Source organism: Manis pentadactyla, chromosome 8 (genome assembly GCF_030020395.1).
Source record: "Manis pentadactyla isolate mManPen7 chromosome 8, mManPen7.hap1, whole genome shotgun sequence".
Classification (NCBI taxonomy): Eukaryota; Metazoa; Chordata; class Mammalia; order Pholidota; family Manidae; genus Manis; species Manis pentadactyla.
The window spans coordinates 90,198,265-90,219,564 of NC_080026.1; the positions used below are offsets into that span (position 1 = coordinate 90,198,265).

Sequence of the window (21,300 nt, forward strand, 5' to 3'; positions counted from 1 at the left end):
ATTGTCAGAACTTTCTTTTTCTGTGAAGGTTTACTATATTTTTAACATGATGATTTGATCTTTTTATTAGTCTTACCAAACAAAAATAAAAATTTTTTGCCACAAATTTGGGTTAGAATAGCAAACTAGTCATAGAGGAGTATCAATTTAATGTGATTTCCATGTCCTTGGCCTTTTATGATTTAACATTTTAGTTTAAAATATTTTTTAGTATTTGTTTGTTGTATTAAAAGGCCTGAGATATCTTACCCCAGTTACTTACTTAGCAAATACTACATAATTTCACATCCATTTTTGTCAGCCCAAACCTAACCCTATACTAACTTTCAGTGCTTCCATTAGTCCCCCCCAAAAAATATAAATCAATTTGCCATTCCTTATAAATGAATTGGAGAAGTATGTTCTTTGCATTATTATCTAGGTATCTTTCATGGTATCTCTACCTGGGTAATTATAACATTATCTTAAATAACAACTAACACAGTTCATATACAGGTAATATTTTAATGTAAACACATGCAGGACCTCATGGTGCAACGGTACAGCGTCTGACTCCAAACACATGCAACCCTTAGTTCTCTCAAGAATAAAAACTCACTTCCTTTAGAAAAATGAGAGGGAAGTCAGTTTGAATATGTTAAGTAAGGCAATCTAATATTATAATCTAATAATACAAGCAATGCTTTGGTTCAAAATTAGCCTAATGATGGTCAGAACAGGTTAGACTCATGGAAGAAAGGCTGATTTATGATCAGCATATCTGTGGTTTAGCTGTAAGTGGTGTTTTAAACCTTCCCTTTTTTAGCCTGCCCACAGAAATTAAGACTGTGTACTACATGCCAACTGCACCATACTAGGTACTTTACAAATATGACCTCTAATCTTCACATGCCAAACACCACCAACAATCCTACAAGGTGGACATTATTATTCCTGTTTTACAAATAAGAAAACTGAGATTCAAAGTAGTTAAGTTGACCATACTTATATAGTTTCTGTATCACAGAGTAGGATTTGGTGCTACGTTTTCTGATTCATACCACCACGTATGCTGCCTTCCCTATTATTTCCAAATGTTAAATATTTGCTTAGTACTTTCTAAACTTAAATTTTTAGTTCAGCAATTCCATTAGCGTCCCCAGATCAGCCAATTTGATTGTGAGCTCCTTATTTGAGCTATTTGTTTTTAAACCATTTATTTTCAAACTATTTAATGTTTTTTGTTTTCTACTTATTGGAATTCAAACCAGCCATGTCTGGCATTCAAGGCAGTGACTTTTCCAAATGGCCTCTTATAACTGAACTTAAACTGATATAGTACAAATGTGGTGTTCCTGAGAAAAGGTTTGGCAATAACCTTAAAGTCACAGGAAATACCTTATTATCCAGATATTTATGAAACTATGTATCCTTGCAGGTTGGCTTAATTTTTTGCAGCTTGTGCTTGAGTTTGCAAGGAAAATTTTTAGAAAAAAAATTAGGAGAGATTATCTATACATTAGCTCCACCCTTAATGGAATGATTAATATTAAAAAGTTTAATAAATATCAAAGAGAATCAAAAGGCTAACCATTTTAAGGCTTGTTCATGCTGACACAATTTGATTAAACATCAGGTTTTGCTAGGATTTTCCCACTATCCATTTTATTTCTACAACTTCTGTAAATTTTTACAACTCCTGTTTTTTTTTCTCTTCCCTCATCTGGGTCACTTTGATCTTGCCTCTCCAATTTGCTCTCTCTGGTTCCATTTATTCCTCCTCTCCTTCTCACATGTTCCAAGTCTTCTAATTGTCTTCTTAAGGGCTTCAAGAGGCTTAATATGAAATAATTGAATTAACAAAGTGGTCAAACCGACAAATTGGTAGAAAATGACTATACCCAGAAATCTGTAAAGGCAAAGGACACATTAGCTTAAAAGTTGCAAGACCATGAGTGAGGTGAACAATTGGCATAACCTAACTGTACATCAGAGAATTATAAAAAATAACGTCACTGATTAGTAGAATGCTGAACTCATGATCGAGTTTTGCAGCTTTACAGCCAATTTATTTCCCCATGGTTTTATATGGTATATTTCTTTTAAATTTGATAAATCAATCAAATCTTCCTAAAGAAAAACAATTGGGCCCCAAATGAAGTAATTTGTGCTGAGCCCATGTCACCACACCAAGGCTTAATACGTAACCTAACTGCAGTGTCAACCTTCACCAGAAATGTGGTCTTAACCAGGTCAGTCTGGAATTTTCTGGTCAGTACCAATGAGGTAATCTGCCACATAGACCCATTCCATCCCCAAAAGGAAGATGAGGTAATGAGGTAACCTGCTCTTTCCTTATCCCTTCTCCACTCTGCCTAAATAGCCTGCCATTTCCTACAGCTCCTCGGAGTCCTTCCTCTTGCTGGGCCAGCTGCTGCCAGATTCACGAATCACTAAATAAAACCAATTTGATCTTTCAATGTACTCAGTTGAATTTTGTTACTTAACACAAGAATATAAAAATTACAGAGTTTTTGTTGTCATTGCTCAATATTCCTAAAAGCAATTTAATAACTTAAATATAATTTTAAACCTTGGAAAGTAGGGAGAGGATTCTTAATAATTTTGTACTCTGATAAATCTTAAAAACCACTTAATGATTTTAAATGCTTATCATTGGAATGAGAGGAAAGTAAGGAATATTTTTCTGATAATCGTATTTTACCCTTCACTCTAAGTATAAAATTATGAAGCCCTCTACAGGGCTGGATTTAGGCTATATATTAAGCTCTAAGTACAGAAAATATGATGTCTTGCATTGTTCAAACTAAAAACAATACTACACTGTGAAGTAAGCTTCAGGATATCCAACTAAGTTCTGATATTCTTCACAATAACTCTTATCAATATTTTTTTAAGATACCAAATGTCCCTGCTTTGCTGGGGACCTAAGCATGTGCGTAGTCTACCTGTCAGTAATCCAGCACTAGCATTACTTTCTCGGTTTGGTAACTTTTCTCATTTCAGCGAATTTATTTTTTAAACTATTTATTTTTGACTTATTTTGACACAAAACTGGTCAAGTGGTCAAAAGAGACTAAGTGTATGGAGTCTAGAGTGAGTCTAATTGAGCTCAAATTAGACTCTTGCCACTAACTAGCTGTGTGACCTTGAGCAAGTTAGTTAACCCAGGTTTCAATTTCATTACCTATAAAAAGGACATCATAATAGTTACCTAAAATAAGGTTTTATGAAGATTAAGGGAGTTAATATATGTAAATGCTTAGAATAATCACTGACACATAGTAAATATTATATCTGAGTGCTACCTATTATTATTCTCCCACTCTGTTTTCAAGCTGTTCATTTTTCACTCTTTCGAGAACTAAATTATATGTCACCTCTTTTTACCAAAACCCTTCCATTCCCTATCTCCCTTTTCCTGCAAATCAATGCTCAAGAATTCAAATAAAAAAGAAGCATAGTCAAAGGATTATTGGAGAGGAATATGTTACAAAGTAGGAACACAGCTTAACTGCTAGTAATGAGACTAACATATATATCTGTCATCCAGAAGGTGACTGGGATTTTCAATTCATAAAGATAATGACTCCCATTTTGACCCTTTTTCTACACTTAAACATTTCCTCCTTACTATTCTAACCAGCACTGCTTTACAAAAAGGGCAAAAAAGCCCTGCATGCACAAATAAGGGAAATCAGAAACTACTTACCTCAAATAGTGGTGGTGATAGTTTTCCTGTTTCCCCATTTTACAACTACAATCCAATATAAAGAGCAGAATATCTTCACCTACCAGGAAGCAACAAGACTCAATCAAGTTGAGATGTGCTTGCAATTTTGTGTATGTGCAAACTTCTCTTTTCGTCCCTTCATTCCAGAAACTGAGGACTTAATGATGAATCCAAACTGACTGAGACCATTTTTTCCCTATCTTTTCACCTGATTATTGTCTCTCTAGTTTAGAATCCCAGGAATTGTGGTAACCCAAGAACATACTTTAATCAGCAATTAAATTTTACTGATTTGGAAAGATTAGAAGAGCTTGATATTACTTTCACTGTATGTTTAACTTAAAAAGAAAAAAAAATCCTCTGGTTGCATGTATTTTTCTAACCACAATACAAAAGACAGATAATCCTTGGTCATTAAAACTTTGGAGATGATATTCTGAAAATACGGCAAATATGAATTTTTTTATTCTGCTAAAGCAAGAAGCATAAAAGACTTCGTAACAAAGGAACTAACACAACAAGGTGGAGGCAGTAAAGGGAAGAGAGGAATGGATATTAGAAACTGGATAATACAGTGATGGATTAAGAGAAGCATATCTGAATCACAATACAGGTAAGTCACAGGGAAGGCAGTACAGCGCAGAGAAGACAAGTAATGACTCTACAAAATCTTACTACACTGATAGACAGTGGCTGCAATGGGTGGGGTATGGACTTGATAATATTGATGAATGTTGAAACCACAATGTTCACGTAAAACCTTCATAAGATTGTGTATCAATGATACTTTAATTTAAAAAAATAGAAGCATATCCAGACCCCATCAATTAATCTACTTCCTCCCCAACTTCTAAGAGCATGGAAGTAGATTTTAGTTTGCACAGATGGCTCCCCTCCCAGCTCACCACCCTCTTTCTCCATCTAAGGCTACTACAGTGGGAACAGTACCCAGAATTCAAGTATATACCCAAAGAGATTAAAGTTCAACAACAAAAAGTGCATAATTCTAAATAAATACATTAGACAAAAGAAAGGCTCCATGCATCATAACTACAAAAGCTAAGCCACAAATTTGAGGAAATTTGTCTAGAGTAGGCATCCAAGGGAGTTCAATTCTACTACATCCTGTCCTTTGGAAACAACACTACTTCAAACCTGATGATTAAATATCACTTCTAAACTACTAAAATACATCTGTCTATACCATGATAACTGAAACTAGGCTCTTAGAGAAGATTCTATGGAGAGATAATTCAAATATGACATTTGGGAGCCACATTTACAATCACTATTACCCAAAAGAATAACTGTGTGTGAGTATGTATGCCTTTCGCTCAGTAGTCTCATGTGGAAATCAGAGGTCTCACGCTGCATGATGTAAGTCGAAGAGCCAAAGGGCTAGAGAACAGAGGTCTGAACATTATGCCCACCCCACCACACAAAAATCAGGCCTACAATATATTAACTAAAGAAAGTAAGTTCTAAATCCAAGAATTGAACTACCAACTCAGAAGAGCAATATCTCCAAATATATTGGAAATTTGGTGGTTCTGAATTCTGGATTGGGGCTCAGGTATCAAGTAGAGGTATCTGAGAAAGGTGCCTCCAAGCCTTCTTGAGATTCTCAAAAGAACATGCATCCTGTTCTAATGACTACTGGGCAGTCATTCTCGCTGCTCACGTTCAGCCCTCTGCCCTGATTAGTTGCTATGCATGCTATACTGGTTGTACAGTATTTTGAGTGTTACCTCTCTTTAAACTAAAATTTACCCTGTGTTAGACAAAAGGAGGAATAAGGAATTTAGGTGGCTGGCTCAAGAGCATGTAACAAATCACTGTCATGAGAAGTTCGATAACATTCCCTCATATTTATGGAGGTGCTCAGATCTTTCAGAATGTTTTCACAGCAAGTACCTCAGCCTTTCAGAGCAAGCCAGAGAGAGAGGGAGTTGAGCAACAAAAAACTCCACTTTAATAAATGAGAAGTGAATTAGGGAAGGCTTGAATGATCTGCCCATGGTCAAAGAGAGACATGTAAAGGAGGCTAGTGAGTATCCCAGGAAGTGTTCTGTCCATTCAGCCTCTAGCCTTGAGCCAAAATACCAAACTGGAGTACACCAGGAAAAGGGCAGCAAGCGGAATTCAGCTTATCACTTCTAGTTTCTAACAAATATCTTCTTTTTCCTCTTTTCTGTATGCTGTCACTCTTAGTTCCATAAGAATTGGCAGAGCCAGACTGATTTCAAACAATTAAAATATACAAAAGGCAAGAAGACCTTCCTTAAATATATTTAACTATACAAACCTTGATCCTCAGTCTCTAGCTTCTCCTTTTTCTAGCTGGCTGAAATTCAACATGTACTGGATTGTAGTTGTAGGATGAGGGAAAAGGTTGAAGCCCAAAAAAAGCTTTAAAATAAGCTCTGTTGAAATGACTGTGCAATACCATTTTTTATTTTGACAAACATAAAATTTCCAAACTTACATTGAAAGGCCACCAAGGTACAGGAGCAAAGATACTAAATAAAAAATAAAATTAACCAGCATGTTCATTTCAACTACTTAAAATCATAGAAACAAGATGTAAATTATAATTCCTTAAACATGGTAATAAAGATAGAAATATTGATAATAGAAGCACTACTCTTACCCATAATTGTTAACACTTAAAAAATTTTTTTTCTTAAAAAATTAAAATTTATAATTGAAGTTCCTCTTGTTTATTATTGTTTTCTAACATCTACTAAAATCTTGATGTTAACATTCTTTTATTTCAGAAAAATGAAATTAAAAACACCATTTGAATGAACATGCTATTATCTAGTGCCAGGAAAAGTAAATAATACAAATTCTTCAGGATTTAACTCATATTCATAATCCTACTTAATCTCTCCTACAACCTTCAAAGAAAGAATTTTGATCAGTCACTTGTAAAGTTAAATTTAAGAGATAAAATTAAAAACAAAATCATAAATTTTAAGAGTTGGAATTTTTATTAAATTTCTCCTGCAAAACAAAAATACCCACAGTATTTTTTTGTGGACTATATGTTCACTGACTGAAGATTACATGTCAATTGCTCAGGTCTATGTACAGTACATAGCAAGTATTGATACATGTTAGCTACTGTTACTCACTAGCACTGTCATGTCAGTGTAAAATACTGAAATATTTCTATGCCAGTTGGCAAACAGCTGTTTCTCCAACTTCCTAAGATCTCCCCCACCATGGCTCTGGTGGCCCTCCCACCACCACTATCACGACCACCCCACGTACTATTTCATGATCCAGCCAATAAGTTAATTAGAAGCTTTCAGAACCTATCCTATTTGTTAGTACTACTATAGTTGGGTTGTTCAGTATTTTGAATATTATTCCTGGTTACTTTTACTACTTATTGAACGTAGGTCAGCCAGGTAGAAGTCAAGAAGAGCTAAATAAACCTTGGATAAGGCAAAACTATAGATAAGGACTATAAATCGAGATAGACAGGTAAGGCTGAAGAGTCATTGGTTTCAGAGTCTGAGGTAGATCTGGAAAATCCCCAACATCTGTCATACAAGACCATGCCTGTCATCTCAACAACCAGAAGATGACTGACTATGCCCATAGTGTCTCCAACATCTCTCCAAGGTTTCTATTGCTTTTTGAGGACTACCTGCTCAACATCTGTTCCCATTTTTCTCCCCACACCACAGATGTTACACCACAAATGTAGACCTCAAAGGCTTTAGAACTACTAGAATGCTAAACTGTGCATACTGAACAGCAGAGGCCCATCCGCTCAGAAAGGCCAAGTAATCCAGATGCTCTGGTCATCCATATGTCAGTATCAACCAAAGGATATTACAGAATCTTGGTTACAGAAACCTGACATCACTATGGCATATGTAAGAATATAACTAAAGTAACAACCGAAAAAAAAATCAGCTGAAATCCTGCAACCACTGTGCAAACCCTAACAATTGAGATTTTGATATATTACCTTCTATTTATGCTTATTCCCATTAGCAAAAATGAAAATTGTTAACATATTGGTTTATAACTTGCAAATCTTTTTCTCTATAAATATTTATATATTTACTTTTTTAATTTTTAATTTTTTGGGATAATTAATCTACTGTTACATGAGGAACATTATGCTTACTAGACTCCTCCCATCACCAAGTCCCTCCCACAAACCCCATTGCAGTCACTGTCCATCGGCGCAGCAAGATGCTGTAGAATCAGCACTTGTCTTCGCTGTGCTGCACAGCCCTCCCTGTGCTCCCCCCCACATTACACATGCTACACATGCTATTCGTAATGCCCCCTTTCTTCCCCCTCGCTTGTCCCTCCCTTCTGAGCCATCCTCCCCAGTCCCCCTCCCTTTGGTAACTGTTAGTCCATTCTTGGGTTCTGTGTTTCTGCTGTTGTTTTCCTCCTTCAGTTTTTTCTTTGTTCTTATACTACACATATGAGTGAAATCATTTGGTATTTGTCTTTCTCTGCCTGACTGATTTCACTGAGCATAATACCCTCTAGCTCCATCCATGTTGTTGCAAATGATAGGATTTGTTTTCTTCTTACGGCTGAATAATATTCCATTGTGTATATGTACCACCTCTTCTTTATTCATTCATCTATTGATGGGCACTTAGGTTGCTTCCATTTCTTGGCTATTGTAAATAGTGCTGCAATAAACATAGGGGTACATATGTCTTTTTCAAATTGGGCTGCTATATTCTTAGGGTAAATTCCTAGAATTGGATTCCTGGGTCAAATGGTATTTCTATTTTGAGCTTTTTGAGGAACCTCCATACTGCTTTCCACAGTGGTTGAACAAGTTTACATTCCCACGAGCAGTGTAGGAGGGTTCCCGTTTCTCCACAACCTCGCCAATATTTGTTGTTGTTTGTCTTTTGGATGGTGGCGATCCTTACTGGTGTGAGGTGATACCTTATTGTGGCTTTAATTTGCATTTCTCTGATGACTAGTGATGTGGAGCATCTTTTCATGTGTCTGTTGGCCATCTGAACTTCTTCTTTGGAGAACTGTCTGTTCAGCTCCTCTGCCCATTTTTCAATTGGATTATTTGCTTTTTGTTTGTTGAGGTACGTGAGCTCTTTATATATTTTGGATGTCAACCCTTTATCGGATCTGTCATTTATAATATATTCTCCCATACTGTAGGGCACTTTTTTGTTCTATTGATGGTGTCCTTTGCTGTACAGAAGCTTTTCAGCTTGATATAGTCCCACTTGTTCATTTTTGCTTTTGTTTCCCTCACCCGGGGAGATATGTTCATGAAGAAGTCACTCATGTTTATGTGCAAAAGATTTTTGCCTGTTTTTTTCCAAGAGTTTTATGGTTTCATGACTTGCATTCAGGTTTTTGATCCATTTCGAATTTACTTTTGTGTATGGGGTTAGACAACGATCCAGTTTCATTCTCTGACATGTAGCTGTCCAGTTTTGCCAACACCAACTGTTGAAGAGGCTGTCATTTCCCCATCGTATGTCCATGTCTCCTTTACCATAAATTAATTGACATATGTTTCAGTTAATGTCTGGAGTCTCTATTCTGTTCCACTGGTCTGTGGCTCTGTTCTTGTGCCAGTAACAAATTGTCTTGATTACTGTGGCTTTGTAGTAGAGCTTGAAATTGGGAAGCAAGATCCCCCCCACTTTATTCTTCCTTCTCAGGATTGCTTTGGCTATTTGGGGTCTTTGGTGGTTTGATATGAATTTTTGAACTATTTGCTCCAGTTCGTTGAAGAATGCTGTTGGTAATTTGATAGGGATTGCACTGAATCTGTAGATTGCTTTGGGCAGGATGGCCATTTTGACGATATTAATTCTTCCTAGCCAAGAGCATGGGATGAGTTACCATTTGTTAGTGTCCTCTTTAATTTCTCTTAAGAGTGTCTTATAGTTTTCAGGGTATAGGTTTTTCACTTCCTTGGTTAGGTTTATTCCTAGGTATTTTCTTCTTTTTGATGCAATTGTGAATGGAACTGTTTTCCTGATTTCTCTTTCTGTTAATTCATAGTTAGTGTATAGGAAAGCCATAGATTTCTATGTATTAATTTTGTATCCTGCAACTTTGCTGAATTCAGGTATTAGTTCCAGTAGTTTTAGAGTGGAGACTTTAGGGGTTTTTAAGTACAATATCATGTAATCTGCAAATAGTGACAGTTTGACTTCTTCCTTATCAATCTGGATGCCTTGTATTTCTTTGTTTTGTCTGATTGCCGTGGCTAGGACCTCCAGTACTATGTTGAATAACAGTGGGGAGAGTGGGCATCCCTGTCTTGTTCCCGTTCTTAGAGGAAAAACTTTCAGCTTCTCGCTGTTCAGTATGATGTTGGCTCTGGGTTTATCATATATGGCCTTTATTATGTTGAGGTACTTGCCCTCTATTCCCATTTTGTTGAGGGTTTTTATCATGAATGGATGTTGAATTTTGTCAAATGCTTTTTCAGCATCTATGGAGATGATCATGTGATTTTTGTCCTTCTTTTTGTTTATGTGGTGGATGATGTTGATGGATTTTTTAATGTTGTACCATCCTTGTAACCCTGAGATGAATCCCACTTGATCATGATGTATGATCCTCTTGATGTAGTTTTGAATTCGGTTTGCTAATATTTTGTTGAGTATTTTTGCATCTATGTTCATCAGGGATATTGGTCTGTAATTTTCTTTTTTGGTGGGGTCTTTGCCTGGTTTTGGTATTAGAGTGATGCTGGCTTCCTAGAATGAGTTTGGAAGTATTCCCTCCTCTTCTATTTTTTGGAAAACTTCAAGGAGAATGGGTATTATGTCTTCTCTATGTCTGATAAAATTCAGAGGTGAAACCATCTGGCCCAGGGGTTTTTTTCTTGGGTAGTTTTTGATTACCGCTTCAATTTCTTTGCTGGTAATTGGTCTGTTTAGATTTTCTGTTTCTTCCTTGGTCATTCTTGGAAGGTTGTATTTTTCTAGGATGTTGTCCATTTCTTCTAGGTTTTGCAGCTTGTTAGCATATAGATTTTCATAGTATGCTCTAATAATTTTTTGTATTTTTATGGGTCCATTGTGATTTTTCCTTTCTCATTTCTGATTCTGTTGATATGTGTAGATTCTCTTTTTCTCTTAATAAGTCTGGCTAGGGGTTTATCTATTTTGTTTATTTTCTCAAAGAACCAGCTCTTGGTTTCATTGATTTTTTCTGTTATTTTATTGTTCTCAATTTTATTTATTCCTTCTCTGATCTTGATTACGTACCTCCTTCTGCTGACTTTGGGCTTCGTTTGTTCTTCTTTTTCCAGTTTCAATAATTGTGACATTAAACTATTCATTTGGGAATGTTCTTCCTTCTTTAGATAGGCCTGGATTTCTATGTATTTTCCTCTTAGAACTTTCTTTGCTGTGTTCCACAGAAGTTGGGGCTTTAAACTGTCAGTGTCATTTGTCTCCATATATTACTCCATCTGTTTTAATTTGGTCATTGATCCATTGGTTATTTAGGAGCATGTTATTAAGCCTCCATGTGTTTGTGAGTCTTTTTGTTTTCTTTGCACAATTTGTTTCTAGTTTTATGGCTTTGTGCTCTGAGAAGTTGGTTGGTAGAATTTCAATGTTTTTGAATTTACTGAGTCTCTTTTTGTGGCCTAGTATGTGACCTATTCTGGAGAATGTTCCATGTGCACTTGAGAAGAATGGGTGTCCTGCTACTTTTGGGTGTAGGGTTCTGTAGATGTCTGTTAAATCCATCTGTTCTAGTGTGTTGTTCAGTGCCTCTGTATCCTTACTTATTTTCTGTCTGGTGGACCTGTCCTTTGGAGTGAGTGGTGTGTTGAAGTCTCCTAGAACAAATGCATTGCATTCTATTTCCTCCTTTAATTCTGTTAGTATTTGTTTCACATATGTTGGTGCCCCTGTATTGGGTGCATATATATTTATAATGGTTATATCCTCTTGTTGCGCTGACCCCTTTATCATTATATAATGTCCTTCTTTATCTCTTGTTACTTTCTTTGTTTTGAAGTCTATTTTATCTGATACCAGTACTGCTACACCTGCTTTTTCTCACTATTGTTTGCATGAAATATCTTTTTCCATCCCTTGACTTTTAGTCTGTGTATGTCTGGGTTTGAGGTGAGTCTCTGTAAGAGGCATATAGATGGGTCTTGCTTTTTTATCCATTCTATTACTCTGTGTCTTTTGATTGGTGCATTCAGTCCATTTACATTTAGGGTGATTATTGAAAGATATGTACTTATTGCCATTGCAGGCTTTAGATTCGTGATTACCAAAGGTTCAGGGTAGCTTCTTTACTATCTAACTAAACTCACTTTTTAAGCTATTATAAACACAGTCTGATGATTCTTTATTTCTCTCCCTTCTTATTCTTCCTCATCCATTCTTTATATGTTACATGTTTTATTTAGTGTTCTTTTGTGTTCACTTTGACTGCTTTTGTGAGTAGTTTATTTTATTTTATTTTGCTTTTAGTTAGTATTTGGTTGGTCTGCTTTCTTTTCTGTGATTTTATTTTCTCTGGTGACATCTATTTCACCTTAGGAGTGCTTCTATTTAGAGCAGTCCCTCTAAAATACTCTGTAGTGGTGGTTTGTGGGAGGAAAATTTCCTCAACTTTTGCTTATCTGGGAACTGTTTAATCCCTCCTTCATATTTAAATAATAATTGTGCTGAATACAGTATTCTTGGTTCAAGGCCTTTCTGTTTCATTACATTAAATATATCATGCCATTCTTTTCTGGCCTGTAAGGTTTCTGTTGAGAAGTCTGATGATAGCCTGATGGGTTTTCCTTTGTAGGTGACCTTTTTTCTCTCTCTAGCTGCCTTTAATACTCTGTCCTTGTCTTTGTTCTTTGCCATTTTAATTATTATATGTCTTGGTGTTGTCCTCCTTGGGTACCTTGTATTGGGAGTTCTGTGGGCCTCCATGGTCTGAGAGACTATTTCCTCCCCCAGTTGTGGGAAGTTTTCAGCAATTACTTCTTCAAAGACACTTTCTATCCCTTTCTCTCTCTTCTTCTTCTTCTATCACCCCTATGATGAGAATATTGTTCCGTTTGGATTGGTCACACAATTCTCTTAATATTCTTTCATTCCTAGAGATCCTTTTATCTCTCTCTGCGTCAGCTTCTCTGTATTCCTGTTCTCTGATTTCTATTCCATTAATGGCCTCTTGCACCTCGTCCAGTCTGCTCTTAAGTCCTTCCAGAGATTGTTTTATTTCTGTATTCTCCCTCTCTACTTGCTCCTTTAGCTCTTGTATATTTTTCTGCAGGTCCATCAGCATGATTATGACCTTTATTTTGAATTCTTTTTCAGAGAGATTAGTTAAGTCTATCTCCCCAGGTCCTCTCTTGGGGGTTGTCTGGGTAATTTTGGACTGGACCAAATTCTTCTGCCCTTTCATGGTGATAGAGGTAGCTGTAGGCAGGTAGCGTGTGTGTCAGCTGGGAGAACAAAGTCCTTTCCTGCTTGCTGGTCGCCTTGCCCTTCTCCACTGCCTGTATCGGTTACCTGCACTCCTGGAGCAGCCTCCAAGTTAATCCCCTAAGCTGCTGTGGGCGGGATCTCCGTCTGAGTAGTGCAGAGCTCTCCAGGGAGTGGCAGGTGCACCGGGTGTGCTCTCCTACAAAAGTGGCGCCACTGCTGGGCAGTTGTGTGCTGGCTGTGGCCTTTGGGTCTGGCCCAGGCGGCTGTGCGCCAGTCTGACATTCTGGGCAGCTGCTGGCCTTGTAGCTACTCCTGGGCTGTTCCTCCGCTGTCGCCGCCGGCTCCTGCGGGCCTCTCCTACACCCCTCTGGTGCCACCACTGGTGCACGTGGCCGCTCTCCTGCTACTGGGCTGGTGTGTTTGGGTCCGTGCCAGTTGGGGGAATGACTGGCAGGCCGCTTATCACCGTGAGGGGCTTCAGAGCTGTGCTGCTGCCCAGGGGGTTAAGTCACCTAGAGTTCCCCGGGATTCCCAGGTGCTGGGCTGACTGTGCCGGGATGACTTTGTCCAGCTGTGAGGTCCCTGTCCCTTTAAGACTTGCAAAAAGCACTCGCTTTTCTTTTGTCCCAGGGGCGCCGGTTGCTGGGACCTGCTCGCAGGTTTTGCTTTTCCATTTCTCTAATATCCAGCATACCATGCACCATGTGTCTGCACTCCCAGTGTGGACTACCAGAGCTGGTTGTTTAGCAGTCCTGACCCTTCACTCCCTCCCTGCTCTGACTCCTTTCTTCCCACCGGGGGCTGGGGTTGCATTTACTTTTTAAAAATCAAATATGACATCTAATATTGAACATTCTCTTTTGTAATTGCTTTCTTTGTACTTATGATATAAAATATTTTTTTGCAAATAAATACAATTGTACAAAAAAAAATTAATATATATGTAAAAATCTCATATGTGGATTTTTTTAACGACTCTTTTCTTGCTACATATTTAAATTACCTTTTGGTATGATAAAACTGCAGTGAGCATCTTTGTTGCTAAATACCACTGTATGCATCCTTACTTCTCTTAAATAAATTTACTCAATTTAGTATATGCTAGAGGTAGTGCTTAAAATCAGGAAAAGAGGATAAATTATTGAATAAACAATGTTGGCATAGCTGACTAGTCATTTGGAGAAAAATTTTATTAAATCCCTACTACATTCTGTATATAGAAATAAATATTAAAAGGATCAATATGAAAGTTTTAGTAAAAAACATGACTAGCTATTTTTATCTTAGAATGGGGAAGGCATTTCTAAATACAACACGAATTTATGAAGCCACAGAGAAAAAGACTAACCCATTTGGTTATGTAAAATTTTGTATATGGGGAGAAAAAGCTTTTGATTTTTCAAAAAAATCATAAATAAGGTTAAAAGACAAATCTAAAACTTGGAAATAAAATATTAGCAACAGTTGACAGGAAAAAAAAAGTCCTAATACCCATTTATAAAGATGAATTTTTTTGAGGTTTGTTTTTTTAGGTAAAAGTAAAGATTTTAAAAAATAGGAACAACTCAAGGCTGAAAGTAAAAAAAATACAAATGATCAATAAAAGTTGCAAAAAGCTGGTCAGCCTTATTTAATTAACTGCCAAATATTAAAAATCTGATAAGACCCAGTATTGGTATTGTATTTACGGGGAAAGGCCACTGAAAGCATTGTGGAGATCAGTTTGGCAAGATCTATCAAAATTTAAATACACATATCCTTTGGTAGATAATTTTTCCTTTCTCAAAATTTATTCTACAGATATTGTCATGCAAGTATAATGCGTTATTTGTGAAACAAAAACTGAAAATACCCAAAGCGTTAAGCAATAGGGGTCTGATTAAATAAGTCATGGTATAGTTATACCTTAGTATATAATACAGGTCTTTAAAAAGATAGGAAAGATCTGTGTGCTGATATAGAAAAGTCTTGAGATAATTGTAAAAGAAAAGTCTAACCTGACAGAATAGTATTAGAAAGAAAGCATACATAATAAACTGCTAATAGTGTTTGCGTTAGGGTTGCTTTAGGGTTGCTTTTCATGTTTGAAAGAAAAAAATAAACATCTCCAGAAGTAGAACTTTCAAAGGGAATATATGTTTTTCACATACTTATAAGTTACCTAACTCCTTCTCCTTACCTTCTACTCTTTTTGAGTTGGTATACTAATGGTTTCTTGTACAACTGAGTATAGAAAGATAACAGATGTGTGCTGCTTAATCAATGTGACACATATTACCTAAACCAAATTAAGTATTTTAATTGAAAATATCATTTGTCAGAAATAAAATATACCCATTCCTCTTACCTGCCATGGATCCAGCCATTAATCTGTGCACATGACCAGAAATTCCCAGCTTTGTGGTGATTAACTAGAAACCAAAAGCATCAAGTTAAATGAGATATTTTTTAAATACTGCCCATTTGACTGTCTAATAATGAAGACTTTTTGCAAAAGAGTTACAGGGCTGATAAGAATTAAATTAGTATTTAATATGAATGAAATGAGCACAATTACATAAAGTTGGGCAGTATTCTATCCCATCTTAAGGAAATCAGGTATTTCCTCTATAGCATCTGCTCTAATTTTGCATTTACAGAAGGAATCTACATTAGAATTGCCAAATAAACTATACTACACATTGATGACAACAAATACTTAAAGCGTGGATAGGAGTAGCAAGAAAAATCAATGAAGTCTTAATATACTGATGGCATCAATTATATCTGACTAGCTTAGAATATTGCTCTCATCTCTACTGCTTGCTTTTCATTTTAAAATACCATGTGAAATTTAATATACTTAACCACTTTCTGTGTTAAGATGTTTGAGAGGATAAATTTTCAGTAGCCAGAAAAGAGAACATCAAAGAGTAGAAAGGGAAAAGCATTTAACTTATAGTATTACTCAGAACCAGACTTTCACAATATGATTTCACTATTTTATTTAATAAGAAAATCTGAAGTCACAGTATTCTTCTCCTACAGAGAAAAAGCATATTAAAAAGCTATTAATATTTTATGGATTTATTGTCACCTTTTTGAAAGATACTTCAGCTCTTCTTTGTAAGTGTGAACATAAACAATTTACTCAAAAATGACTAACAATTCTGGATAACTCCAAAACTAAGTTATATTTAAAATTTTTAACTATCACAAATCTTACTCCTTTAAAAACATATCCATTCATCCAAAGTAACTTTAAAGTACAAAGCAAATGCCTTGTCAACTAAGTATGATATTATATTCAAGGACACAAAAGAAGAAAAAAAAATGAAAATTCAAGTACCGTTTTATAATGCTCAAATGCCATAAACTGGATTGCACCATAGGGAAAGATTCGAATCATCATTGCACCATTCCCTTTATACAATCCAAGGTATCCCTCCTTTTGGGGAACAGCACACAATGTAGAAAATACTCCTATTTTCAGAAAGATTTTTTGAAGAAAAATATTATTAAAATAGAAAACACTATCTAATTCAAGTTTTCGTGACAATCACAGATAAAAATTACTATGCCATCATTCATGATATAATTTTGCTTGAGAAGTTACATGAACAGTAATTCCTGAATAACTGTTAAACTTACTTTAAACACATTGTAAGTCCAAATTATACTAAAAATATGAAAAATAGTAAAACAGATGCAAATTATAAGTAAATTATATTTATAGTTATCACAGATTTTATTAAACTATAGCAGTCTAAGAAATATTAACATAAATGTATTCAAGCTCCAGGTATTACACTGCAAATGATAGACTCTATCTGAAAAGATGAAGTAAGGTTTCCCAGATTGACCCAGATACATGTCCAGTTTGTTTACGTAAGGAAACTGCTAAATAAAAATAAATGAATAAACTACATATCTATTACAACTATGCAAATTTGAAGACAAATTTTCATTATTAGGACACTTTAATTAGAAATACTGATAAACAAAGCCCTGAGCTCTGATCCTCTATAGTGACATATTTATTATTCTATGAATGTCAGTTACTCATCCTATTTGCAGTACAGACTTCTCATTAACATATTACTACTTCCATTATTAAACTATTTAAATTCAGGTCCCAAATTTTGCAAACAAAATTTGATCAAATATGAAAATAAACCACTAGGCTCATTTTGAATTTTAGAATGCAAGTAACCTTCTGATCCCCTCCTAGAAATTAAAATCATAGGCACTTACTAACATTCAAGAAAAGATATATACTAAAATCATTTTTAATAAGTAGATATCTAAATGAACTAACAGTCTATTAAAAATATTTCTATTCTATATATATAGCTACGTGTATAACATGTAAAATTCTCCCAAAATATATGAATAATATAACTAAATATATTCACCCCCCCCAAAAAAAATTCTATTATAGACATCTTGCTGGGGGAGGGCACAATGATTAAGCCTTGTTTAATTTGATTCAAATGTGTTTGTAACAATTTAAGGGTAATTAAATTTAGAACAATGACCACCTAGTGGGGACAGAAAGACTGATGATGAAGAAGTACCGAGGATTATCACAAATATTTTGTTAAAGATGTTTTAAGAGAAACCATTAGAAGTAAAACATAGTACTTTCAAAAAAAGGAAATCCAGGAAACAAAGAGCAATGGTGGGGGCTGGAGGACCATACAAGAAAGCGTGGTAAACATAATACATTAAGATGGTGGGTGAAAAATCATCAATTGCAAAAAAATCTAAATGACATAAATTTCTCTTTTAAAAGCCAAAGATTCTCAACTTCTGTTAAAAGGCCATATCTAACACAAGGCTTTACAAAAATCTCACCTAAAATAAGAGAAAGACAAACAGTTGAATAATGAATGTTGAATGTTTTCAAATGGCCTTTAAATACCAACTGAGATAATTATATTGTTTTTCAACCTATAGTCTATATACTATTTTTACTTTGGGAAATGAATTAAGATTTTCTTCACAGCATCACACTGGACTAATTTCTGCACATGTTGTAAGTTTGTTTGGAAAGAATATTCTCTGTAGGGTGCAAAGTTCCCTATGTTTCTGTTACATCAAATTTGTGTGTTCTTTAAATCCTTCTCTGTATCTTATTTTATCAAGCTAGGATTAGAAGGAACTAACATTTGGTAAAATATAAGCATATGCTTGTGTATGCATACATTAGCTCTGAAAAGAAATGAAAGAAACTTGTAAAAATGTTTGATTCTAGGAAGGGAATAAGGAAAAGAGAAAGAAATTTGCTTTCATATTTTTCTGAATAATGAGCTTGTGAAAATACATATTTAAAAAACAAGAAATAAATAAATAAAATGTAAAAGCAATAAAATTAAAAGATTTTAAAAAGAATCCTACTATAATTCATCTATCTATTTATATATCACATCTGACTATAAAAAGCTAAATGGAGGTCAAGGTTTTCAATCTATTACAGGAAAAATAATTTATATTCATGTACCTATTTTTATACCAAATTTGACTATAAAAAGCTAAACGGAGGTCAAGGTTTTCAATATATAACAGGAAAAAATTATTTATACTAACATTGCAAATTGGGAGAAGGAGAAATTCTAATTATACTCTGTTCATTTGGCCATAATTTTTATTCAAAACAAAAAATAGTTTTTGATGCCTTGGAAGTAATATCATACATTTTTCAGAAGAACCTAAAGTAGAAGTTTTATCCAATAGCACATCTTAGTCATCTTTGACTATGAAAATTCATGTTTAAAAAAGCAAAACGTTAAAAACTATCTTAAGGGGGTGGGGAAATGGATGGAATAGGGTGAAGGGGATAAAGAGGTATAATCTACAAATTGTAAATAAGTTAGTCATAGGAATGGAAGGTCATATTCTATAAATCTATAGAATATAGAAGGTTATACAGCATATAACCTATAAACCTATAGAATATAACCAATAATTTTGTAATATCTTGGTATGGTAACAGGGGGAACTACACGTACTGTGGCAAGCATCAAGAAATGTATATAATTTCAAGTCACTATGTTGTACATCTGAAACCAATATAATATTGTGTATCAACTTTATTCCAATAAAAAATAAAATATATATAATAAAGGATAAAGATATACACACACAAAAAAAAAACTATCTTATGCAAGCATATAAGGAAGGTACCTAGAATAAAATGCCCAAAAACATTTTAAAAGAAACTAAAAAGCCACCAATAACTGCATTTTTTTCTTTCTCTTTTTTTATTTTGGCTTGAATATTTTAAAGACACATGAATCTCTAAATACTACACCAAGAGTTCATTGTTACACTCCAGGAATTCCATTTCAAATTCTGCATGCCTTGTAGGGTACACTATATAACCCATGGCATGCAGCCCTGTAGAGCGTGAAATCTAATGTGAATATGTAATCTAGTGATTACATATCAGGAAACAAAGCAACATACATTAGTATGGGGAGGAGGTTAAAGGAATAAAACAATCCCACTCAGACATTCACATGCTGGGTCACTGCAAAATACCCAAAGATATTGGGTAATATAATCTACCTCCTTTCCACCCTCAATTTGGACAACAAAACAAAATCATTCCTTTCCTTTCCAGTTTTATATAATGCCTCAATAAGTTCGAAGGTCTGATTCTTTCTTTATATGAGCAGTACACTGTGAAGACACAGAACTCATTGCTAGACACAGAAGTGGTAGCAATTTTCTTCTTTCAATTATAAGTATGGACCTAGATTTAAAAATATTGACAAGAATATGAGCTACAATTAATATATAACATAAACATATCCATTCCATTTTTTTGAAAAAAAATCACATTTTAAAACACAATTGGAAAATAACTGATTTTTATTCACTCTGTTGAACATCTTTCTTATACACTAATGCTACATAGATCATGCAGAGCACATATCAACTCCTATCTATCAAAGCATGAACCTGTAAAGCAATGTAGTAGTATAAGTTAGTTGGCATGACCTAATTTCTTTCTTGGTCTCTGTCCACATTAATTTTTTTTTCTTTTAAATTTTTTTCTCTAAGCGAAAAAGTAATATGTGTTCAACATGTATTACAAATCAGCTTAGAGGGAAAAATTTTTCTTACTACACTGATGGCAGTGACTGCAATGGGGTAAGGGGAGGGACTCGATAATATGGGTGAATGTAGTAACCACATTGTTTTTCATGTGAAACCTTCATAAGAGTGTATATCAATAATACCTTAATTTAAAAAATTTAAAAATATATATATAAAAAAAGAAAATTAATCACTTAATGTTTATCCTTCCAGCCTTTTGTCCAAGCACATTTATTTATATAAAAGACAATATAATTAAACCATTTTGTAATATTTTTTCATTTAACTAATACATTATAAACATTTTTGCTAGTCAATTAATATTCTTCCACAACTTTTTATGATTGCAAAACAGGCTATAATATGAATTTATTTATGCACTTAAGCAATGCTTATTATTTAATTAAGCCAATTCCCTATTATTGAACATTTTGGTTGTTCATTTCTCTTACTAACATAAATAATGGTTTGATCCTTTTATATACATCTTTGAGCACATTTGTGATGAATTCCTTAAACTAATCTCCTAGAACTAGAATTGGAAGGCCTAAGAGTATCTTCTTAAGACTTTTGATGCATATTACCAAAATGCCCTCCAAAAGGCTATAAAAAATTCTTACTCCCACCAATGATCTATTACTGGAGTGTCCATGTTAATTAAATGGCTGATTTTTATGTTTGTAAGGAACAACTTAGAGTTTTTTCTTTAGCAATGCACATTTATCCATACATACTAATTGCATTCTGTTTGCCCTAAGATTTCTAGAAGGCTTGTTTAACTAAGTATTTAAAGGACTAAACCTTATGCCCATCACTAATTGGATTTTTTAAAAATCAGCCTGAGCTATTATGCATGTCTGTAAACGATGTGACTAATCAATCTCAATAAACAAATAGTACTTACTTCAGTGATTCCTAAGATTTTGGTTTAGAGAATATCAGTATACCCTAAAAATGATAATATATATAACCACTATGGCAAATGAAGAGATTAAAATGGATAAGAGGTATATGCCTTGCAAAGTCTGCCCCTGACCTTGAACTCACTTT

General features: G+C 34.7%; 1 protein-coding gene across 4 annotated transcripts in view; it reads right to left on the reverse strand.

Moving 5' to 3' along the window:
* Positions 1–21,300, reverse strand: part of SLC25A16 (solute carrier family 25 member 16) — a 47,992-nt gene that overhangs the window by 19,807 nt on the left and 6,885 nt on the right. For 2 of the 4 annotated variants that reach the window (XM_036923978.2, XM_036923981.2), the window contains exons 3-4: positions 16,496–16,629; positions 15,515–15,578 (exon numbers count right to left, since the gene is read on the reverse strand). The exons of 1 other annotated variant lie outside the window; for it this stretch is intronic. In XM_036923978.2, coding sequence (XP_036779873.1) covers positions 15,515–15,578; positions 16,496–16,629 — 198 coding nt within the window. Of the gene's footprint in view, positions 1–3,712; positions 3,798–15,514; positions 15,579–16,495; positions 16,630–21,300 lie in introns of those variants that run through there. One more of the 4 variants, XM_036923983.2, reaches the window with a different exon arrangement.